The 26,245-nt window shown below is 37.6% G+C and overlaps 1 protein-coding gene across 1 annotated transcript; it reads left to right on the top strand.

The window, feature by feature from the left end:
• The first annotated feature begins 10,801 nt into the window (after window positions 1-10,801).
• LOC139145962 (uncharacterized) lies at window positions 10,802-25,852 on the top strand. Its single transcript, XM_070717413.1, has 9 exons — window positions 10,802-10,893; window positions 11,550-11,762; window positions 12,012-12,199; window positions 12,301-12,403; window positions 12,761-13,079; window positions 23,767-23,957; window positions 24,302-24,506; window positions 24,717-24,835; window positions 25,255-25,852. Exons 1-6 carry the CDS (start codon window positions 10,873-10,875, stop codon window positions 23,943-23,945), a joined length of 1,023 nt encoding a protein of 340 aa, XP_070573514.1. The 5' UTR covers window positions 10,802-10,872; the 3' UTR covers window positions 23,946-23,957; window positions 24,302-24,506; window positions 24,717-24,835; window positions 25,255-25,852.
• Window positions 25,853-26,245: the final 393 nt, after the last annotated feature.

Genomic DNA, 26,245 nt, shown 5'->3' with positions numbered 1-26,245 from the left:
CTTCGTGAGCGTCGTCTTTTGCCTGGCAATGGCATGTATGTTCATTCATGTACGCATGGAAATATGCAGGTCGTCGGCTTGAAGGTGTGGATAAGCAGCAGAAGTCCGTCGCTTGAACCATAGCCGGGAATGAGTAGGCAAGATTCCCATCCTTTCCTGCCAGGATATCGCGACGAATCGCTGGAGACACCATTCCGATATGTGGTACGCTTTCTGAAGGCATTTCGCGGGTCCGTAGCAAGGTGTTGGAAGACGATGAGGAGGGGATGACATCGACATTGTTGGAACGTAGGGCGCCGCCATCTTGGATTGTGTTGTTTACGTTCCGGAGTGGAACTTCGGGAAGTGACGTCAGAGAGTTCATAGGTGACTTAGTGGCCGCTGGTCGAAGTTGCTGTTGCAGGATATTGGATATCGTGTTGACCGAGTCTTGCAGCTACGTTTATGGAAGTGTTACATAACTATCTTCTGGTAATGTTGGCTTGGGACGCTGCCCGCCGAAATGCTGGCAGAAGGAACCATTGCAGACAATGGAACTTCGGAGGAGACCTGGTTCTGAACTCGGTTTGAATGCCAGGACTGTCATTCGCCTGAGGCCGATCAGAAGGATTGTGAGTAATACGTTAGTACCGCGGACGTGCTCCGTATTCGCAGCTAGATCCAACGTGCACTTGCAGCGGAGCGGGACAGAGGTCAGTGGCCGGTCTTGTGTAGGGCTGAGCACGGGGTCTCGAAGCAGGCTGAGCATTCGGACACTCAGATTTCTTGGCTGTCTTAGGACGTCCTTCGGCCGGCATGGTTGTTCGAAGGAAGGGATCGTAAACGATTCCGGACGTAGTGTAATAGGCTGAGCTGGTATGGCATGGACCCAGCGGCTGAATGAATGAATGAATGAATGAATGAATGAATGGGAGCGATGAGACAAAGGCTTGATTATGTAGTGTCGTGTGCAAACGTGGCTGATTGGCTGGGAAGGAGGATTGATAACAGTCATGGGTAGAAGAGCCGATTGGCTAAGGGGATGACAGTGAAGATGTAAGGAAGGCAGATAGCTAGGTGTAATCACAAAACACATCTGTGATAAAACACAGATTCCACTTCATGAATGTCTAGGACCAACCAGTTGTCAGTCAAGTATTGAAAAATTTTCGAAAGAGGTAGATTTTGGGTAAAATCCAGTTCTATCACATTTTCTTGGGACCATGATAAACTTCCTGTCATGCACTGTCGACTTAGTCTTTTGAACTGTGGGAGTCAAAATGACAAGCAAAGATACAATCTGATTAAAATCAGCTGTAGAGAGAAGCTCCAAGTATTTACCTTTGCTGGGTTGCTATTGTTCTCGTTCTGTGTGTTGCATGATATGATTCTACATCTGACAAACTGCAATAGAAAACATTGTTCAAATCTCGCGCCTCGGCCGAAACAGCTGACTAATCAGACATAGTCTTACAACTGAAGTCTTATTTCCTTCAGTGCGAGAGTTTGTAACATACCTTTTCATTGGCTGAAGCCAAGGCGCAAGATTTGAACTATGTTTTCTATCGCAGTTTGTCAGATGTACATGTAGCAATAGTGCCACACAGAACAAGAAAAACAGCAACCCAGTAGAGGGAAATCTGGCGCGTATCTGTACAGCTGATTTTAAACAGATTGTCAGAGATACAACAAATTAAACACTAAACATTGGTATAGTTTAGTTTTTTTCTAAAAATAATGTTCAAGCATGGGTGACTGTCTTTTTGTAAATTTTATAATTATACTGGCCACCTTGAACAGTCATGGTATAAGAAATATTTTGCATAAGAACATAAAAAGTTATACAAATGTCTGGTCAAATGTCTGAGTTGACTGAAATGGTACAGACATAGCACACCAATAACAAATATAATTGCTTCTTGTCAATACCTATTTTTTGTGTGTGTACCAGTAGCCTTTTTCTATGCCCATAAGTTTTTTGATATAACACTACAGATACATTCATTATGACTTAAATCATCTGTAAAAAGTTGTTTAAAAATTACCGGAGTAAGCTCCAAGTAAGTAAAATATGACGGTAGAACCAGACTATATTTGTTCACCATCAATGTTCATATTCGTAAATTTATGAATATTATGAATATAATATAGAAATATTAATGAATATAATCATTAATTAATAATATAAACAATACATAGTTTTATTGTGACCACAATTACGCCTATACTCCCTGTGGGCCACTTCAGGTTAATTGTTCTCTAATATTTGACATTTTATGAAAATGACCAACGAAAATATGAGACAACAAGACTACCATTACTTCTGAAGCAAGGTTTTCAAGAAACAACAGCAAATTTTCTAAAACTAATCATCTGAAGTGAACGCTCAACAGTGCGTTCCGTAATTTATTGACACAAATTAGAAAACCGAGTCAGAGATTCCTCCGAAATACACTAAAGAAGCCATACAACTGCCAATAACATGAAATGCATTGTAGATAAATATGCAGTTATTTGGATTATGATTCAATTGAATGATGAGACTATCTCAAACCATATGAAATTTACGTTTGTACGGATATTGGTGACGTACGGAAAATGGGCCACAGACTGTAGTCCGTGTATTGGAAAAATCACCACTTGATATCGAAGTCATTCGCCGCTAAAATTTTGACAAGGGCTGACCTGAAGCTCCCGCTCACTATCAACGAAGAGCGCGCAGTTTGTAATGTTTTTGGACTCAAATCGCTGTATCCACACCAAATTGACGTCATAAATAATGTTTTACACGGAAAAGACGTCTTTCTTTGCACGAGAACCAGCAGTGGCAAGTCTCTATATAATGCTACCAGGCCGTCCCCGTCGTGTATCGCGGGCGTCATACCGAAGCCATAGTATTGGTGGTGTCACCGCTTCTCTCGATCATGACAGAGCAAGTTTCAATTTTGAAAGCTGCCGGATTCAGTGCTACATATATCAGAAGAGATGCAGCGGAAATAGAGGATCTCAGAGCCGGAAAGTTTTCGTTTGTATACACAAACCCTGAATCAATACTGGGTGACGTGAAATGGAGAGACCTTTTAAGGTCAGAAGTGTACAGGACGAAACTCAAGCTAATAGTGGTGGACGAAGCTCATACAGTAACCCTTTGGTACGTATAATATCCATGTGGCCTTGATTTACAAACTCATGTCCAAAGTATTTTCGTGACATGACGATGAAGTAGATTTATATAGCGCACGAACAACGTCACGTTGGTCGGGTGGTGCTCTGTTTTTGTCCGCCGCGGTAATCCATTCTCCGAATTCGGAAGTTACAATAACCATGGATATACCAAAATATGTGTGTGCATCCATGCAATAACGTACATGTAAGGGTGTTTGCTGTCTGCAAAGGAGTTGTTTGCAGAGATAACATTGTTTTCCGACAAATCAACACAGTTGAGTGAAACAGTATCAACCAACATGCAAAAAGCCAAATGTGAATTGTTTTCCTTTTATATGGCCAACATATCTATAATCTATGCACTGAGATCTACCTAACTGTTTTCAAAGGTTGAAATTTGGTGTAATATTAAAGTAGATGTCTTGTTTGGCTCCGTAGTTTGTCAGTTGAAATATCAAGATTCAAGCTCTGCTTTTACATGCATCAAATGCACTTTTATGGTGTACCATTAAATTTTAATCTACACTACATTAATTTGTCAATAATAGTAAAGTTATCTATGTGTACCAGTATTCAGTTCACAAGATGAATACTGGGTATTTCAATGAAATTTTGGCAACATGAAATTGTAGTTGACAAAAAGCAACATTAATGGAAAAATCTTTAGAAGTTAGAGAAGCAGCCCCTTTGAAAATATGTCACAATCCTCTCAACAAGCAGAAGTATGCCCTTAAGTAACAGTGTGGAGGGACTGTGAGTAACCATTCTTTTAACCATTTTTATTTTTTCCTGTACAGGGGGAGTTCCAGTGGTGGACAACAACCTTTCAGGGAGTGGTTTGGTCACCTCGGTGAGCTGCGATCTCTGGTACCGGGTATCCCCCTGATAGCAATAACTGCAACGGCAACCGAAAGAAGGCAACGACAAATTAAGGGAGCACTGTGTATGTTGAAGAGCATTGATTTTACAGAATCTCCGGATAGAGACAATATAACACTATTTGTACATGCTGTTGTGAGCTCTGTACCATTGTCTGAAATATTCGGGTGGCTAATTAAAGAAGCAAAAACTAAAAAGGATCAGTGTCCACGTACAATTATATTTTGCAAGTCAATTGCTGATACAGCAAAGTTATATGGTATGTTTACAAAGGAGCTAAAAGACTACTCTCTCAAAAACGGTGATTCCATTGTCAATATGTATCATTCATACTACTTCTTGTCGCCGGACGTTCAATTAGTCCACTTAATTTTGTATAAAAATAACTGCTATAGCAGTAAACATTTTCAAAGGTAGACATGATGAGCCTGTAATCAGATAAACAATGTGAATTATTTACAGGATAATTATCTCAGACACAAATAACATTAATACCCATTGGTGAGTATGGGATTTCGTTTGTATTATGAACTGGTGCGCATAGTAATTTACAAACAATTTCCTTGTCCATGTCCCGAGGATAAATAATGCACCATGTATCAAATTTGAAAACATTGTTTTACGTGGTCTATTTATAATTGCAATCTATAGCAAGTTACTCAACGACAGCACATACAGTTCATTACTGTTTGTGGAGAGAAAACATTTAAGGGTATAATTTCAAATATCATTCAACAATTCAGTACCGTGCAGGTTGAGCAAATCTGTTTTGGATGCAGTGGTCCCCAGACCAGTAGCAAAACAAATTCAGTGGTCCCACATCTTGATCTGATATTCCTGATATTACGTAAATTTAGTTACATTTTCGGAATTCTCCAGTATCATACTTTAATTTTATAAATTTACAAGTTTCATGCCCTAATAAAGTAAATATAGCAATTAAACTATCATTTAGACAGTCGATGACCTGTTTATAGTAGGCAAATACTTAGTATACAGATAGTAGACATTCAGGACATTCACTGCATTTTGGAATGTGTCACTTCCTGGTTTTTTTTTTGTTAGTGGGTCAGTTGGACCTGACAAAAGAAGACTTTTTGTGGTCCACCCTTGAAAAATGGTGGTCCCGGACCTTGGGCCACTTGATTTGCTCAGCCCTGCTGTGGCATAAATATGCACCTTAATTTATTTTGCGATACAGATCAAATTTAATATGGCTGCCAGACAGCCATTTTGATGCAAATTTTTCATGTCTTTGAACCATAACTCAAACATCCCTAATTGATTTTGTTCAAACTTGGCACAAAGACAAGGTCGCCACCCTTCCTGGTACTATACAATACATGTGCACATTAGTTTGTTTCCTGATACAATCCAAAATGGCCAATCACTACAACATACCCATTCCCTTACAGTTCCAGAAAATCCATCAAACCATGCATGTACATGCCATCATGACATTAGAGGCACTGACCAACAGAGATAGATCATGAAATGAATGCTGCTCAGATTACTTTATTTTTGGAGTCACAGACCCGATGCAAGTTGCATCAATGTCATTCCACAGCAACCTAGACAACAAAGATACAACAAAATAGACAAGCAGGGACTTTCATTAATGATTACTTGTTTTTCAATGTTCAGTACAATTTTTGATCATTTACACTACAAATTGATGAAGAATGAACTAATTAAATGTTCATAAATATCATAGCATCAATAGTTTTATCAAAAGTTATGACTGAGGTAGCATGTAACAGAAGCAACCATCAGTGTTATTCTGTGACAATTAAGGTGCTGATGTCTTTTAAGCAAATAAAAAATGTGGCGAGTCACTTTATTGATCTTAGTCTAACTGTACTGGTACTTCAAATCCTTTGTGAACATATTTTTCGACTTGCATTGCCCCTGATATTTAGTCTTGGGGCTCCAATGAAGTGGACATGCATTAATTGACAAGTTAAATACTGGTTTGTAGAAGACCTAGAATAGAAAAATGCTTTGATGTACTCATCACTTGATTGGAATTCTTGACAACAGCAAGTCTTGTACTGACAGAGGTACACATGCATCCATGCATGTTTGAGTCAAAAAAAATAAGTGAGAATAACCAACATTTTTGTTTAAGTAGATAAAAAATACAGATAAAAAAATTTTTTCAGCATATCTATTTGCACTACAAAGAATGGTGGTCTTTTTTTATTAATACTATCTTTGTTTTCTTTCAAAACATACATGCATTTCAACTCTAAAACTCTTGTTGGTAAACACTGCCCACCATGAAGCAAAAGTGGTGGTCAAAATCTAAGAATTACCAGTACCGGTATTGGTCATTTGACCTATAACCATCGGTTAAATCTAACCCTGAACTGTACATAAATTGTGGGCTCATATATTGATACGGGAGAGATATTTGAATGTAATGATTACGGGTAATGCACAGGACAGACTGACAAGTCTGTTTGATAAATCATTTCAGCGTGAACTTGTCTTAGAGCCAAATAGGTAAGAAAATGAATGGGAGGTAATCAACTCACCTTAACAATACATTTATGATAGTGTCATTTAACCTATCAGTAGTTTGAAGACACTTCAGGTCCCCTTTCTTGATCCTATAACCCCACAATGTCCTTAGGACCATCTCTAAACATGGGCAAAATTACAAGGTGTATAACAGTGCGCCCTCCAAGCCTATTTTTTGAGTCATGACTCATAAATATTCTCTGTGACGCAAGAAAATTTTCAGTTGAATAGGAAATAATAAATTGTGACTAAAGAAAATTTGTAAATTTTTAAAATTGACTCAAAAGTTTTCTTCACTCTTATTAATTAGAGGGCACACCAGTCTATAATATGCGATTTGTGTCTTAAATCATGCCAGTTAAGTAGTTTCTGATAACATACTTAATTACTACTGTCTGACAGTTGAAACAATAACTAACGTGTTTACACTAAGCAAAACCAGGAATTTAGGTCTAGTATTTGTGTTGTACAAGTACCAAGGATGCTATGTGTATCCAAATAGCAAAAAGTTTAAAAGGCATTCTAAGTATTACCCAAAAAATACAGATTAAAGTACGAAGTTCACTATAATTAACCTGAAGATGACTTGCTAACATAACCCCTAAAATGTTACTTATTGCTCCAAAATACAAGTATGGAATGGAAATTTTGAATGAATCCAAGTCATATTAGCATAATAAATTAAAAAATAAAAATTCCATACAATTAGACAACTGGATCAAAGTAAAACATAATTTCAAAAATAACACATGGGACCCAGTGGCCATTAGAGCTTTGCTGTGATATTGGCATATACAAATGTAGGCACCTGTTATGGATAAATATGTACAAATATCTAACAGGCAGTTAGACCAGTGTCCTTTCAAAGCAATCAGTACTTTTCAGTGGTTCTGTTAACACAAAATCTTGCATATGTTACTCATTTCTAACATTTTTGATGCTAAAAAATAAAAAACGCGTTGATATGTACACACATTGAATTCAACTGCAAGGAAAGTACTTTGTTACAGTGTATACGGCCAAGTGCGAACTAAAATGTATAACTTACACATGACCCAAATGAGTGGCAGAATTTCTTAATGATTTGTAATATTAATTTTTATATCTTACCTTCTTGACAGGTGGGGCAGTAGTAGAAGCGTGACTCCTTCATTTCATGCATGGTGGTGTTCACACACCTTGGGTGAAACCACTCCATGCATGAGTCACACATGCAGGTAAATTCCCCCTGGTACTTTTTGCGGCAAATACAAACTGTCCCACTCATGCCAGTGTCATTAAACATATAATTTGATAATTGCAACTAATCAATATTAACTTATCTACCTTCATAACTTACACTGTGTCCGACAAACGGGCTATGAAAATGATAAAATTTACATGTGGGAGTGTATATTTGACAATTTTGCTCCAACCTATAATCCCAAGAAACGTACCTCAATCATCGTTAGTTCGAAAAAGACATTTCAGTAAATTCATATATAAATTAATTATAGTGTGCCTTACAAAGTATACACATCCCAATTTTAAAAAGCTGATGAGAGAATGAGTTTGAAATTGTAAGTTTCAAAAAGAAATAAAACTGATGAAGTATTTGGAAACCTTGCTTGAATACATCAAATCTTATCAAGAATCAGATCATGAAAGGCTCATGCATAAATGAAACGGGTAATTGGGCATATAAGAACCACTGAGACGGGAATAGTAACAGCATTTGCTGCTTAAGCAACACGATGTAGTATATGTAGATTCTCATAGAGTTTCGGCAAGGAAAACATACCAATATGATAGACTCTGGCTCAGAGTTTCCTGTAACCCTAACCCTAACCCTAACCCTGTAAAGGTCAACACTCTTGTGATACGATCCAATATGGCTGCCGTGTGGCCAGTTTATTACGTTTTTTCATGTCCAGAACCATAACTCAGACATGTATCAAGCAAATTTATTCAAAGTTGGTACAAGGAGATTGACCAATGTGATACATATGCATGTTAATTTGTTTTGTGATACGATCCAATATGGCTGCTGTGCGGCCATTTTGTTATGATTTTTTCATGTACAAAGCCATAACTCAGGCATATTTCAACCGATTTTAATCAAAGTTGGTACAAGGACATTGACCTATGTCATACATATGCACATTGATTTGTTTTGTGATTCGATCCAATATGGCCACCATGTGGCCATTTTATTACGATTTTTTCATGTCCTGAACTACAACTCAGACATGTATCAAGCGAATTTATTCAAAAGTATTTTTATCACAGACCTAATGAAGAGGACTCTATCCTCTCTAATCAATCCACCCATTAACAAGTGGGGACTGTGTCATCAACAATGACTTGTTCTTTATTACTCTTCAAAGGGCAATCTATTAATCCAGATTCACAGAATGTAGGACTGACAGTGTTTACATTTGTTTATTCTAGCATAATTGAGAATTGATATTCTATGACAGTCATTTGTTTATAAAAGAAACATGACATTGTAATTTTGTTCTCTGTAAATATACCTGTAAATAGTTGAAGACTGAGATCATGCCCAACATTAATGAACATAGCCACTTGTTGGAATAACACATTGGTCACATTTTTCAATCTTTCAACAAGGCAAGGCTAAGACTAACTCTTATCTGGCCAGTGACTTCTTATTAATTTTGACTGATTATCAGAGGAGATACTTTGTGAACATAAACCCTTGTTTTTTAGCTACTATAGACTATAGTCTATAGAAGCTATTGGGATGGGTATCCGTCCGGCGTCCGTCGTCAGTCTGTATGTATGTATGTATGTATGTATGTCCGTTTGTGAGGCGTCCGTCCACTCAAATATCTTGAGAACCGCAGTACTTACTGATTTGATATTTGTTGTGTAGATGAAAAATATGATTTTGAGAAACTGTTTTTTAATTTTTGATATTGTTGAAAATAGGCAAATTAATGCCAAAAAAGGTGTTTTTGGTAAAAAATCTTCTTCTTCATAACCGCTGGTCAGACAGCTTTGTTATTTGGTATACAGGTCCCTAGGGATAACCCAACTTAGATTTGTTCAAATTGTAATGAAATATGCAAAGGTGTATTTTTAAGGAAATTTTTTGTCAAAGTTGACTTACATTGTATCTAATTCTTGTACTGTATAAACCCTATCAATTCACCCAGAAAAAAATAATTAATATGATTTTAAATAATGAATTAATTAGGAAATCATCAAAGCCAAAATAATTTTAGTGTGGAATTATCAGAAAGTTCAACTTTTTTGACAGTTCATAGTGAATTGAGGATTAAAACATGTAAAGGCAACTTTCCTGAATCCAAACTTTGATATATTCTGAACCACCATTTATGTTATCTAAAAGAAATTGCTCATAATAGTTTGTCATGATAGGGTGGTCAAATAAATAGAGATAGAGAAAGTTCTAATTTCCATTTATGGTTGACTTGGTAAGAATAAAATAAGATTACTTTTTGAGGAAAAAAATAGAGTGGTCAATTAAAAGAGTGGTCAAAGTGATAGGGTTTTTATGGTAAAGCTGGGCTGTAAGATTCCTCATGTGCTATTTATAGCAATTACGCAATCTGTGTAAACAGTGCAATGAAAGTGTAACATGATTCCTTATAATGGTTTTGATGACCTTGAACTTCTTAAGTTTCAAACATTTGTCTCTTCAGTGTGCTTTCTCTGAGTACGTACAGTCTCTACTTATTCAACAGAACTTACTTACAATGTTAATTTGAAAGTTAAAATGTGCTTGGTTAATGGGATAAAAATACTGATATTAAAAAATAACCAGCTCAAGATTCTTTATAACCTGACAGATATGCTGTTTTTTTATGACGTAAATCTTGATTTAAGCAAGTCTTGTGTACTTTAAACTCTCGTTTATTTGCTATTATAGACTAATATAGTCTGATGAAATATGCAAATCTGTATTTTTACGGAATTTTTTTCCATTTTTGGTCAGGCCATCCTGAAATGAGCTATCAAAGATATCCACCTTCTTCATCAATACATGTGTCACAAAAGATTATTCTCTACATAACACAGCAGAGCTCTGTCAACTGTTGAGTCGCTTGTTTTTTCAAAACCGCTGGTCAGACAGCTTTAATATTTGGTTTACATGTCCCTAGGATGACCTTAGTGAGATAATTTCATACAGTCAGGAAATACTTAATTTTGTATCCATGTCTATAGTAGCTTCAGGACTTTGGCCTATGTTTTCTCTAGCCAGCGGTCATCATCAGTGAAGAAGGCTATTGCCTTGTGGAATGAAAAAAGTATATTGATGCGCAACGTCTTTTTTCTACTAGTGTCAGTATTTCAGAAGAGATGGTGCAAACAGTAATAAAGGTAAAAAGTCAATTCTATGTTCAGTTCTTTTATGTAATGTGCCTAAGGATACTGCGGTGACATCTTGCTAGTCCAGTGTGTGACATGGTCTGATCAGCAGAATACCATGACCTTAAATCAGCCCTAGTTTTCTTGCCATGTTCAAGGAAAACTTCTTTACTTTCAAAGTAGGTTTCTATCGATGTGGCATCTTCTTATTGTTTACTTCCGTGAATTACTGTGTCATTGTATTGTTTCAGTCACTTCGTGCACACAATGTTAATTACATTGTTGCCCCATATGAAGCAGATGCTCAAATGGCATACCTGTCAAAATGTGGAGTAGTGCAAGGTGTTTTCACTGAAGATTCAGATGTCCTTGTGTATGGTGCATCAAAAGTAGAGTTGCACGCATTTCTTTTTGGCATAATATTTTAAATTTTTCCCTGTTAAGGGTTTGATTTTTCGATAGCAAATCTACAGCAATAGTTTACTTGTTTTATTATAGTGAACTCATCAGCTGGCCTATATATCGATAAATAAAATTTCGTGACGTTCAACAATGAGTGTTAGCTATACATGTGCATGTTTTGTTAACTAACAAATTAGAATGTCGAAGACTGTTTTACCACATGGCATGTCCTAATAGTGAATCCTTTTTCCAATGTCATTTTGTAGGTGTTCACAAAGATTGATATTGATCATGGTACAGCACAGTTATTAGAAGCCAATAGGTTAGATGAATGCTTTGATATTGAGAACTGGTCAATGGCAAAGTTTAGACAGCTATGTGTCTTGGCAGGATGTGACTATTTGCCTTCAATACCTGGGATTGGAATTATTAGAGCTTGTGAATTTGTTGCAAAGATTAAAGATGCTGATATTTTCAAGGTAAAGTAACAAATAAATTGCGTATTATGAACTTTGAATGAAATTCTATAACTGTTGTTAATTTGTTCTGAAGTGCTGCATGAAGTAAATATGTACTGGCTGTCATAAGGTTGGCTGCCATTGTGTTTTGGAACCACAAACTATAAGGCAAACTGCATTTAACACTTGATATGTATTTGATGAAATGGACTGTAAGGACTTTATTTATTTATTTATTTATTTATTTATTTATTTATTTATTTATTTCAGGCTGTAAGTAGGATGGGACTTTATTTAGGACGATCAATTGAAATCCCACAGGAGTATGTATCAAACTTCAAGAAGGCAGTTGACACTTTTAAGTATCACCTTGTGTTTGATATAGAATCAAGGAAGACAGTGCCAATTAATGATTATGAAGATGGATCATCTCATGTCAACATGCCATTTGCAGGAAAGTATCCTTTATTAGAAGCACTGTAATGCATGAATTACCAGTTAATTATACTTCCCCGACAGAATGTACCTAGTTATGTTATTCTTCCTTAACAAGTAACAGTATGTTAGACAGTGATGTGGCTTTTGACCTGGCCATAGGCAATCGATCAACATCTACCTTGGAAGTGATTAATAACTACACACCACCAGCCCTCTATAACAAGGTATGATTTTTAAAAGGAGTACAAATAATACATGCCCAGAATAATGCAACATTCAAAACATTGACTTTTCATTGGAAAATACTAAATTTTGAAGTTGGCATCATTAATGTCAGCCTTCAACACTGGCAAACCATGTAAATGAATGGCAGCTACATGCCCAATCATGTTTAGGTGTGCGTGGACAGTTAAAACTACATGTACATTTTCAATTATAAAAGCTTTATCAATGCCAACAAAATTTATCCAGGACAGTATACCCCTTGCTGTAATTTCCAGAAATTGCCATAGGAACTTCTGTGATTTTTGTTGCCTTTGCTGTATTTTGGGTTCTTTGTAACGATAATTTCGTCATTTCAGGTTGCAGCCCCAGAATTAGTGGCAACAATACAAGAAATTGGTGAAAGTTTAAAGTGGACCATTCCGTCATGCCCTGTCATTACACTGAACTTGACGCGGGTCAAGTTCTCAACAGCAAACAATGAGTTGTACCAAGGTTTGGGGAATGGCATGATTCAGACATCAGATCACAGACTTCTATTATCAAGTGATATGCAGATCACATGCAACAAACATTGTAAGATTCAGGTGGACAATAATGAGTACGTTTTACTTTGGAAATGGGACTTCACAGGAGACATTTATGACCTTGATTCTTTTGGAAGTCTCACAGTAAGCAGTAAGTGATGAATCAAGCTATGATCCCTCAGAATCATTGTTCACTTCTTGGTCTTCTGGCCAGAGGTCCATATATCTTTCTTTCATGAATATGACTTTGTTTGTGTACCGTCTATTATTTACTGTCTGTTCTGTGCTGTTTTGTGGCTATGTTTACAACTATTGTCTTACGAATTCTGACCTACTGTCATTGGATTATGGATTGGTATGATTGCGATTATTCACATGAAAATATCTCAGAGGATGAACAAGAGGAAATAATTCACACACTGCCCTTCAAAGTTATGGGATCAGGGTACTCTCAACAGGTGCAGCAGACACTAGAACAGGGTCATGTGTAAGGTTCCACACTAAAATTATTTTGGCTTTGATGATTTCCCAATTAATTCAATTATTTAAAATCATATTAATTATTTTTTTCTGGGTGAATTGATAGGGTTTATACAGTACAAGAACTACATACAATGTAAGTCAAATTTTGACCAAAAATGACCAAAAAAATCCTTAAAAATACACATTTGCATATTTCATCACAATTTGAACAATCTAAGTTGGGTTATCCCTGGGGACCTGTATACCAAATAACAAAGCTGTCTGACCAGCGGTTATGAAGAAGATGATTTTTTACCATAAACACCTTTTTTGGCATTAATTTGTCTATTTTCAACAATATCAAAAAAAAAAACAAAAAAAACCCAGTTTCTCAAAATCCTATTTTTCATCTACACAACAAATATCAAATCAGTAAGTACTGTGGTTCTCAAGATATTTGAGTGGATGGACGCCTCACAAACGGACATACGTACATACATACATACATACAGACTGACGCCGGACGGATACCCATCCCAATAGCTTCTATAGACTATAGTCTATAATAGCTAATAATACCACTAAATGTTGTACAGGATCAGTTTGTTGGCACAGTTGATACTTCGGATTTCAGCATAATTTAGAATGAATAACAATTAAATGTACTGTTTTATAGAAAAAAAATAATGACAAAAAAATAAGCCAGTGTACCTTTCGTACATCAAATTTTCCGCGATTATTAAAATTATGAGCAATTTTGCAGTTGCTTATCTTCAGTCTCTACCTTGCCACGGTACCTGTAGTCCTAAATACGATATTATGAGGATGTGACAACAAGCGCAGAATGATAAGATAAGAATATGCCCACGATCTTCTTCTTTTTACGTTATAACAAAGCCCGTGGTGTGCAATCCACCAGAGGGGAAAAAAACCCAAAGTCAGAAGAGGGTAATATCAAGGTAAATCTGGTGATCGCACAAATGGCCGCGGAAGCAATCGCTGTAAGTGAAGTATTGGCATTTCAAGATACACTAACTATGCCGAAGAGGAGAAGAGTACGCGGTCATTTACTTCGTATGTCTGCAAAAGTTCGATCCAAACAGTACAAACGTAATGTTACGATTGTGCAGATGTCATGTTTCAACATTGATCCAACGGATAGCATGGGGGAATAGGTCGACCGAGCCGGATAACAACACTAGTGATCGTCCATATGGAAACCCGTTCAATATGTTGTGTTTATTCAACACAGAGATACCGTTTTCTCTCACTTCACTAGAGGATTTACTTTACAAAACATTGAAAGCTGTCTTCAAGACCTGAGTCGCCTTTGAGGGGAAGAACTAAACAAATTATTAAGCCAGTATGATAAGGCTGCGTTCACAAATAACGATTTGGGGGTGCTTGAGGAATTGTGATTGAAATCTAATTTTTTCAGATCCCCCCTTAATACCCTAAAAATTTTCAAATGCCCCCCTCTATGTGATCAAATTTTTTCCAAGTCCCCCCAAACTAACTCAAGCCCACATGTTTGTAAAGGATGTATGCGCAGAAAAAATAAACACGCATTGCGCTGTTCCACTCGCAGGTGTTCAACACTACCTGTTATTAGCAGTTTGTAAAGTAATATTCCTAAGGCAAGTTCTTAAATTGATTCATTTTTAAATGCATCAGTGAACTTTTTGGATTTATTGGTCTAAGCCAACTTGAGTTAATCCAACTCTGGCCAGGTCAATTGCTCCTGCTGAAGAGCACACAAAATGACGATCATGAGAGAGTAGGCAAATTGTGAATTCTGGCTAATTGCCATATTGTAAAAAAACTTTACAGCATGCAGTGACCTACCAAAATTTGTTTCAAAAGTACAAGACATACATGAATTAGATGCTACTCAAAATTGACAATACTGAAGGTTAAAATATTCCATCAAATAAATGTTTTAATCTCTGAACTTTTGGGTGTAATAATGGCAAATTTAGTCACATATTTTTTCATTTAGTCTTTACTATTCAAAGTTTTACTTTTGTATTAGTTTATGACAAGAATGTGAAAATTTAGAAAATCAAGCATGTTGACCCCATCTTTTTTCTTTTATATTTGATTATAGTCATATGCCAGAATTCAAAAATTCCTGATAATTTTTCAAGTTCCATGTGTTGCTCTCTGGCCTGATCTAGTGTACAAGTATGTTTCACTGTCATGAGTGTCATTTGACCCAAATTCTTACTTCAACTACCCTGTAGTACCACTTCAAACTCTGTATATTTACAGTTTGTAGGTTTTCATGTTGTTTTGCTTTATATCCAAATCCATACTGAGCCATCTTAGGTTGTCATACAAGCACTGCCAATTAAGATCAATCTGCCTGTCGATTCAGGAGGAAATGATGAAGGAAATCTCTAACGAAATAATATTCTTATGTTTCAAAATTGTCCATAAAAATCAAGTTTCTGTGTGATTTCAAATGGAAGGGCTATTCTATGTTGTCACAGTGGCAGAACCCTCTCAAAGGGGTGCTATGTAATATGCAGTATGGCCAGGTAATGGCAGGTAAAGCCCATTTTTCGTAATGTCAAATTGACCATTGATTAATGACTGGCACCAGCATCATTGTAGTCAGATGATATGCACCACCTATTCCAAAGAGATCATGCTGTTAATGCTTTTTGACCCAAATTAGTATAGCAAAACAAAATATCAATTAAAGCTGTGAACTGTGTTGACGGGGCCCAAGGAAAAGGTCATGGGTCAGGAGAAAATACCCAAAAATTATCAACAACAAGAAGCACACTAAAAAACGTATATTGCTTTCAAAAAAACATGCTTAAATTAAATTATATTCCAATAAAACTTAGTCATCAATCTTGCATTTTTCCTATACAATCGAGAAACCCGGTCGTACTTTTGCATATGTTAACGAGATTTTCTTTTGAATTGCTAGAGCGCCCTCTCGCTTTCAAAAAACCGTTGGTGCATTTTTTCAGCGTCCGAAAATCACCAATTTCTAATCAAAAAGAGAGACTTGGGCCACAAAACTGCACCTCTTATCTTTACAGATGAAAACGACCTGTCAATTGAATTTTTGGAGGCATATCTGCCGGAATTTTCCCTTGGGCTCAGATTTAGTCTGTACGCTACGACCGTAAAAGTGCTGAAACAAACACTGCGTCGTATCCGTTAGCATGCATAAAATAGTATAGTGTGCCTGCAAACACTATGATTGTTTCCAAAGGATACACTTACCAGTGATAATTGTAGAGTCGCTTGGACTTGTAGATTCTGTCAGTACGCGGATCGTACGTATGATGCGTATAGTTAGCTCGAAGTTCAGAACAGAAGTAAGACAAAAGACCACATGGGAAAAGAGTCCCGGATGTAACGTCATCCTCATAGATCTTCGGGAAGCTTCGGGAGTCGAGGAGGTGTAGTCAGCACCATGACGCAATAGCCTCGTTCCACAACACTCTTCTCCATTCTATTTTTGCTGATCGTCATGGTACTAATCAATCGAACGTAGCTAGACTTTGGACACTGGTAGTCGTCCTTTAATTATTTCATAGTGACCAAATGTAATAGACTTTAGTCAGTTCCTGAGGAAGATTATAGGAAAATCTATTTCAGAGTAAACGGAATCAGATATTTCCTAATCATAAAAATTGGATTATTCACTGTATCAGCGGTGAAGACAGAATACGGCCCGAAGATTATGGGATTATCTGTTTCCGAGTAGACGGAATCAGATTTTCCCTAAAAAGAACAATTAGACTGTTCACCGAATTGACGGTGAAGACTGAGTACGGCCTTATATCTGGTATAAGCTCCTGGTGTTAGCTACAGTGATGTCCAGTAATTCTTGAGTAGACACTCCTCTTACTTCTGCCACTGCTGCTGCAACATCTCCAATATAACGAGGAGTGTTGACGTCCACTTCCGGTGTCAACGGGAAGTAGGGAGAGTCTGTCTCAATCAGTAATCTGTCGGCTGGGACTTCCTGTAAAGCTCTTCTCTGTTCATTGTCAAATTTCACGACTAGCCCCGTGAAACCGAAGTAGATATTAGAGAATGCCTTCATCCATCGATGTATGAGCCAACGATTGCCAGGGAAACAATGTAGATGAATACGTTGCAAAGGTGAGCAACACTGCAACATTAACATCATGGCGCAATTACTGACATCAATACCGTACTTATCTTCTTGGGTGCCACGTATGTGCATGATGATGGGCTTTCTTGGCAATCCCAACTCCAGAACCCACGAGAGTCTCCTCTTGCTTCTTCCAGCTACTAGGAGGTGTCATCCTATCTAGCCCGATTTCTCCAAGAGCAACTACTTGGGGTAATAGGACCAATTCTCCTAGCCTTTGTAATCTCTCTCCAGTCAACCGCTGGATAACTTTTGGGTGTACTCCCAATTATGCCACCTTCCAGTCCTCACTCCTGTTGAGGTCAGCTGGATACTGGTCCGGCTCACTATAAACCTCAATTCCATGGCTTGATTTCACTGGATGTTTCGGTATGGGTAAATCCGGAGCTCTTAATAGTTCCTCTAATGACACTCTCCATCCTTTCCCAAACAAGCATCTACTTGTACGGTCAAGATGGAAGTGAGAGTCCCATGCCTCTGATAAAACTTCAGTTTCCGGTATCTCTGCCTCCACTTGATTCTTTGAGACTTGGATTGTACCACTTGAATAATGACTTTCTGATGGTTTACTGGTGTCCTTACTATTAGGCTGTACCGGGTCTTCTACCTCTACCAAATCTCCCTTAGACGTCATGGTTGTTGTTGTTTCCTCATCCAGAGGAGAATCTAACAATTTCCGGAACTGGCTTCTTTGATCTTGCGAGACCTTGTTAAGTAAAAGGGATATGATCCTCCAATGGATAATTACAGCCGGTGAATTAGGTGGCTTGAGAGTAAATTTCTCCAGAACCTTCCAACCATTGAAAAGACACAGATGCTTCATCAGTCTCTGGTACTCGGTTGACAGTTCTGAAGTTGATGGAATTTTCTGTACCTCATCGTGATCTGCGATGAAGGATTTCCATAACATTTCCTTTGTTGACCCAGCCCCAAGAATCCACTCGGCTAACTGGTCCAAAGCCATGCCCATACTATAGGTATCAGGATGTTCAAGACGATACTTCATCTCCCATAATGCTGGTGAGACATGGGTGTATAAGACATGATGCTTCAGTTTCGAAGTCTTCATGAGACAAGTCTCCAACAGGACACTTACACTGCTTCTGCTTGTTTTTCTTCTTGTCTACGTCTGTCCCAGTCCTGGTTTTTTTCTCACCAAGGTCAGCTGAAGTGGGCTGAGATGTTAGTTGACCCCTCTCCACTGGCGTTTGACTGGAACGGTAAACTTTCCTGGACACATCAAACTCTCCTCCGGATACTACGGAAAAGGTTGATGTAACCTGGAAGTTTTCCCGTGTCTTTCCTTCTTTCCCAACCATATGGTATGGTCGTTTCCCCTTGCTATACTTGCTGCTTGAGGGCCTGCTCAAGCTTCTTGTTGTTGCAGAAAGTGAACCTGTCTGTTGACTGCCTTGATTGCTAGTTGATGCCCCAGCTGAAATGGATTTACACTCCTTGGTCTCCTCGTGTCTACGAGGTTGTCCCAAGCTAACGTTGCTTATATCCACTTCAACTAAGGGTGTATTTCCTTGATGGTGACTATCCACCGGAATTTCTGCGTTGTCCGCAGGAGTTGGTGTGGAAATCTCCTCTCCAGTTGCCGCATTAAAACGGGTGATCACAAGCCTGTCTGGAAGTTTAACCTGTAATCTTGCACCATTCCCCTCTCATTCAGGTCATGATGGTACACTGGTCATACTCTTGGTTGGTTCATTTTAGGATTTTTATGAGGGATATTCTCCCTCATCCATCCTACAGAACAGCAGAATTCACATTTGTGAGCTTCAGCCACCCACCCCCAGTTTCCCTTGTCCACTGCGATCCTGTACTGTCTTACCACGAGATCTTGTATGACATCCGCCTCCAACCCCATGCAGAAACCAAGCTCTGACATCAATTCACGGGCTGGAATCAGATGTCCTCTAGCTATCTTTCCTTCAATATGGTCGATTACACGTTGCCATCTCTTAGGATCGCGTAAGCCGAGGGTTTTCGTCTGCTGTCTTTCAGCCATAACGTGGGTAAATTAAATACCGAAATAATAGCTCTGGAAAGACTATATTCTGATTTCCCGTAATCTTCGGGAGAGGTCCCACCTGATCCGATATCAATGGTTTGGTAGACTGTCTGGAAAAATAAATATAGAAAGTTTATTTTATATATATATAATATACAGTAACCCTGACTAGACATTATGCATGTATATTGTATATTTCTCTTAATTATAGTGCACACATGGGGCATGTATATTTGTCGATATTTGTGACATTCTGTGAAGTTACTCCTACACAAACACCATGATACCACTCATAACAAGAATCACACTGTATCATTAGTTTGCCATCATCTGGCCTCCTACAAATACAATATAATCCGTCCGATGCTTGTTCCCTTGGTTGATTAGTATTGTCATTGTTTTTCTCAAGGTTTGACTTGTATTTAATTATCCATGATGGTAATTTCTCTTGTTTATACCACTCTAGGTCATGTGACCTATTGTTCTTGCAGTGCATTTATTCTCATAAACTCACACGTTTTCTATTGTATTTATGCAGATTATATTATCGGCCACACTTTTTCATTTGTTGATAAGATATCACCACACTTTTATGAATAGATATAATTAACATATCAAAAAAAGAGTGGTGATAACTTATCAACATATGAAAGAAAGGGTGGCTGATAACAAAATCTGCATACAAGTAGAAACCACCTGAAAATTCAGGATTCCAACCATTCATACGCATATACAATGAACACAAAAAGCCATGTAATTTTGAAAGGCATATAATTGACAAACACTGACTAAAATGGAAATTCATCTTTTTCGACCAATGTTCAATGTGAACAACTTGTAGATTTCTTTATACTCGTAGAAATATACAGCACAACTTGGCAGAATTGACTAGAAAACTTTCTCCAACAACTTACATTCTCCTTCTCGTGTGAACGGCTGTGCTTGTTTTTTGTAAACCCCGATACCACGTCTATCAATGTTTTTCATAATTCCGTCAATTGTATAGTGGAAATCCGGAAAAATGTGCGTATTGGTGTTAATAAAATTCAAGTCTCGGCGACGACATTCGTCACGCAAATACCGCTGAATGCTACGATACAAAGCTCTCAAACTTTTCGAAGGATATTCTGTCCCATCCACTCGACGAACTTCAACCACGAAACGACAAAGCCAGAATTGAGTTCCCTCGCTCCTATATCATACGATAGTGCAGGTACAAAAGTGAACACTTCACTACTTCCTCCGCCTGATTTACTGATACGTTCATTCCTCATCCGAACACAGACTGTAACATCCCAGATGGTTGCTCTCCTCGTGTTCTCCGGTACATGTGAACATTGAATTTTAGCAACATCTTCCGTGCCGACTGGAGCCGCAAAACGTGATCGCTCTTGTGTTTTTGTGAGGGTGAATGCTGCGTCCTCCGCTATTTCCTCGTTGGTTTGGTATCTGCTTTATCATATTGTGACACAAAACGTTCAATATCGCTGTCATAGTCGGAAATATCGGAATATTGAGCAGCGTCCATGTCTACACTCTAGGAGCCAAGTAGAAACAAAGAACTTTGGCGAGGGCAGTGCACGTGGTGAGAACTTCATGAACAATTAATTGATTTGAGCCAATCACATGAATCTCTTAGCATATGAAACTCAAATAAGCCAATAAAAGTAGCCCATTCAGCACCTGCGCTTGCAAGGGACGATTAGAAAAAAAATCAAAAGGAAGCCTGTATAAAAGAACCAATCAGAAAACAATTCCCTTCCACACAGGTGCTCTGTTCAGTACTTGGTTCTAATTCACATGTAAATGAACGGTCGCCATTCAAGTGACATTCAAAATGATGGCAAAGGCAACCGTCAATTCTGGCCAAATTTGTGTGTTTGTCGTGGTATAAGTCGGTTATCACAACTCATAACGCACCGTTACTCGTGCGATAACCTATACTTACATAGGGTTAACCTATCATGGTTCAATGTAATAATCATTCTGGGTAATTTAACCCTAAATATAAATGGTGTTCTTTTTTCTATTAGTACTCCTGGACCTTTCCATGGTTTTGATAGTTTTCTACATTTTCCAGGCTTTGTAGCTGTGTCCAATACCGGTACATATACACAGTCACCAACGTGATATGTATGGATATTAGCTTTAAGATCATAGTCTCTTTTCATTCTTTTCTGGCTCGTTTTTAGAGTTTCACGAGCAACCACATGTGCAAATTTAATGGCATTTTCTAATTCTGCTACATAAGTGTCTTCTTGTCGACATCTGTTATTAGGTAAATTGCCAAACATTAAATCTGCAGGATGATTTACCTCCCGTCCTAACATCAATTTATTGGGTGTGAACCCAGTTTGACGATTTACGGATGACCTTAATGCGCCTGCTATTTGATGTAAATATTTGTCCCATTTATTCTGCGTATTACCAATAAAACACCTAATGGCATCCATTAGGGTCCGGTTATAACGTTCCACTTGGCCGTTCGCAGAAGGTCTATACGGTGTTGTTCTTGCTTTGTGTATTTTGAGTACTTCACAAATTGCAGTAAACAAGTTACTCTCAAAGTTCCTACCGTGGTCAGTAAATATCTGAAAAGGGTAGCCAAAACGAGAAAAGAACTCATTTACTGCTGCCTGCGCGGTAACTTCGGCAGTTTGTGATGGAAGTGGTACACATTCTACCCACTTTGTAAACTGATCTACCATGACTAAAATATATTCATTTCCTTTGTCTGTCTTCGGTAATGGTCCCAAGAAATCCAAATGGACTCACTCCATGGGACTGCTTGCATGGTAATTAGTTAAGGTACACTTTGTGTGTCTGGTGGGTTTCTTATTCTGATCACAGGTAGTAACAAATCGACGTACATCCTGTGACACACCATACCAGTAATATTTTATTCATCACCCTTATTCTAGTGCGCGTTATACCCTGATGACTTGAGGATGGTAGGTGATGATTCAATTCAAGTACTTCAGCTTGTAATAACTCTTTTAGTTCTTCCTTTTCATGGTTGCTAAGATGCTTGCTAGAGCGTAAAAATAGATCTTCTAAATATTGGGGCAACACATTTTGTTTTCCCATCATCCCATTGGGTGTCACTTGTTTCACATGTACTGTGTCATCAGAAATCTCGGGAGACAACAAATTGGCTTGAACTGCCCTTGCTATTACCTTCCCAGAACTGATGGTAACTTTACCAGGTGATGGGTTTACCAGGCAAACTACTGGATGTTCGGTCCCCACCTGATATGTTCTTGGGATTTCTACCCCCTGTCCTTGTTCTGGTTCAATGATGTACTCAGGTAAACCTTTGTCCATGTTACATGATATTCTGACTACATGGAAAGGTGGTATTTCAATTCTCTCAGGGACAGTTACTTTAGCTACCAAAGGTTGTTTGTTGTCTCCTCTGTATGACATTTTAACTACATTTTTACCTAGCCTAAGTTGTTCTATATCGAAAAGGACTTGAGCTCCACTTGGTTTTAGGATATCTAAACCAAGCAACATATCGTTTCCAATGGGAGAACATATAAGTTTTCTTTGAAAGACTGACTACCCAACTTTATTTCTATTGGGCCAGCAACAAATGCTTGCATTTGCAGTTCCCTCCCTGCAGTCTGCATAGATACTTTCAAACCACACCCTGACGTCTGGTTAGAAGTGAAGTTGGAAGAGAATAACCAATATGATGCTACAGCTGTAGGAGTGTGGTTTCCTCCCTTGGATACATTTCCTGCTGAAAAACACTCCTTGATTGCAAGAGAGTTTACTTTATACGATGTCCATGGACTTAAGTTAAGTTGTCAATGGAAATGAAGTTACAAATTTCCTCATTAAGGTAACAGCTAAGAGGTCCTCTACAGTTGGTTAAGGACAATGCAGGAAAACAAGTTGGAAGAGTACCTGCCAACCTTTGTGGAAAATTTAAGGAATAAAATTCAGTGGTATGTGTTTCATTCCCTCCTAATATGAAACCTTATCTATACAAAAAGGAGGCGGTATTGAACATATTTCTATGGTGTCATTTAAAAATAATGAACTTTATTTTCCTAGGTGTATTTGGTTATTGCCTTACTAAATATATGTTTTGAAAATTAAGGAAAGGTTGCCTGAATTTAAATGTCTAACATAAAATTCTTATTGTTGCAGAAGATATGACTTTGATATTCATGTAACATTATGTGGCTGTATTTTTTCACTTTTCAGTCAGTACACCGGTGAATATGTTGGTCCAAGTAGAGCACCACCTCAGCATCAGCGATTTACCAAGAAGACCAGGGGGAAGGATCAGCCTGGTGGTGGGGCCATTGTATCCTGCATTTACCATGTGTATACTGCACCCAGTAGCACGGAAGCAGTTATCAATTCACTTGATGAAACATTGAAGGATATGGCTGGTATGGCACACCGTTTTTAGAGTAATTTTGTTGGCCACTGACAAGATTTGCAGAGTGCTACAAAACCTGAATTCATACTGTATTGAAGATCAACACAGCAATATTATTAATTATTCACTAGTTATGTATGTAACACTGTAAAATATGCTGTCACTACAAATGAATTACCTACCTTTTACACAAGAAGCTGCCATTATTTACTGAAAATGCTTTCAGGTCATAACTTCTCAAATTGCCCCAGTAGTCATATTTTTATGTACATGGCCATAATTGTACTTCATTTCAAAAGGAGAACTTCATGTTTGCTATGACTTTTGTGTAAGTTTGTGTACTATTATTTCCAGAGCTGACAGAATGATGCTGCCACCAGAATTATTGTCTTTTTTGGAGGCCAATGAGAGTGTATCAGTGTCTGGCAATTTGATCACTGGAGAAGATATGGATGCACGTCTTGAGGAGGTCAACAAGGCCACAAAGAGATGGTCTGCTGAAGCTATGTTTGCAGATGAATGGATAAGAACCTTCAGAAGTTTGGACAACCTTACAGAGGTCATTTGATTTCCTTGTTTGTCATAAGTGGTCATTTTTCACCATTTTTATTGTTTGTCCATGCATATATAGAGTAGTATTTCATGCTTAACATGATGCTGGGAGCTGGATTAATTGTAATACTAGTATAAATTGATTATTCATGATTTGTACACTATGATTAGATACAAGACTTTTGTTGATTAACACACATTTTTTTTTATTTTACAGCTTAGAAAGAAAATGGAAGAAATACTTAAAATAGAAGAAAAATCAAGTTCAAGTAATCCCTCAAGATTAGAAAAACAGGAAGAAGTGACTGCTTGGCGCATTAAACTTCAAAAAGAAGAGTAAGTCTGTTTCACAATGGAACTTCAGAAGTGATATGTTTAGAGTGTCACAAGCAGGCAAGAACTGAAAATTGTGTTCCCAGGGTAGTTTTCTGCATCATGTAAATTTCTATTTAGAAAAAAACACCTGCACATACATTTCCATACTTCAGCAAGCTGCCTGTTGTGTACATTACTTTATACTCTACACAAATTTGTAAATAAGCTACTTTCATGACCACTGTATGACCTTAATGAGTTACTCTCTTTGGTATCAAACTGTCATAAGTCATGATAATTAATCAATGTATTCAAGAGAATTGTATCCACAATCATGTGTAAATTGCCTGCATCATGTAGGCCATCACTTTGTGTACATATCAGCTTTATCGGTATCAAACTTTTCTGATGATCGATGCCTAAATCTCATGTTTTTATAGGTACCTTACGACACCAACAGAGGAAAAACAACATGTCAGTCTGATTGGTAATCAGCTTGATGATGCGCTAAAAGATCTTTCGGCAAGCCAGTATTCGTCATAAATTGACCCCCATTTGTGTCTCTGCTGAAGATCGCATGAAGGGTGAATCAATTGAGAATAAAACAAAGGCGCAGTTAATGGATCTGATCAAAAAATCTATTGACAAGATATCCAATGAACAATCAAAATGTGATTTTTCTGAGAGTTTCAAAAAAATGAAAACTGCCAAGAAGGAAAAACTAATAGAATTTTACAAGGACATAGAGGACTTCCTCACAATCGAAGCTGCAGAACAATTAGCCAAAGTTGATGAACAAGGAAATACTGACTGAACAAATTATAACTGAATCCACTGGTCAGGTTGCTTTGTTATTTAGTCTACTGGAGGTGGTTCCTAGGTAACAAAACAAATTTTTCTCAGACTTGGTGAAATTTTTCATCTTGTTAAACTCATTTATCCTCAACTCCACAATGTATTACCAACAAAGCCTTACATGTGTGTGTATAATGACCATTGTTATTGTTGATTACTAGAAAAACAAAACAACAACAATTCAGGGCACTTAAGACAGATGTATGGCAATACTATACAACAACATTTTTGTTTAACAACAAAGTTTATTTTTCTTTGAACAATAAATAACAAACTTTTTAGAATAAAATATTTGTTCAAATATATTTTTTATTTTTCTGATGTTTTATTTTTGAGTACCTGAGGAGTATCATAAACATCTGCACAAAAACTGTCACTGTGACTAACCTGGAATGCCTGAGAACATACTACTTTGTAATGGTTAGGTCTGTGTTTGTGGCAACATTTGCCCTTTGTCTATTGGTAATGTCAAAAATAGGTAGTCAAGTAAATGCCAAAGAGCACACAGTATAAATAGCTCTGTGTTGAAAAATATGAAGGTTTCGTTCACTGGCTTTCTGTGAACTTTTGACTCTG

The sequence above is a fragment of the Ptychodera flava genome, chromosome 12 (genome assembly GCF_041260155.1).
Source record: "Ptychodera flava strain L36383 chromosome 12, AS_Pfla_20210202, whole genome shotgun sequence".
NCBI lineage: Eukaryota > Metazoa > Hemichordata > Enteropneusta > Ptychoderidae > Ptychodera > Ptychodera flava.
The sequence above is the reverse complement of the archived record's forward strand: the minus strand, read 5'-3'. Positions and strand labels throughout refer to the sequence as shown.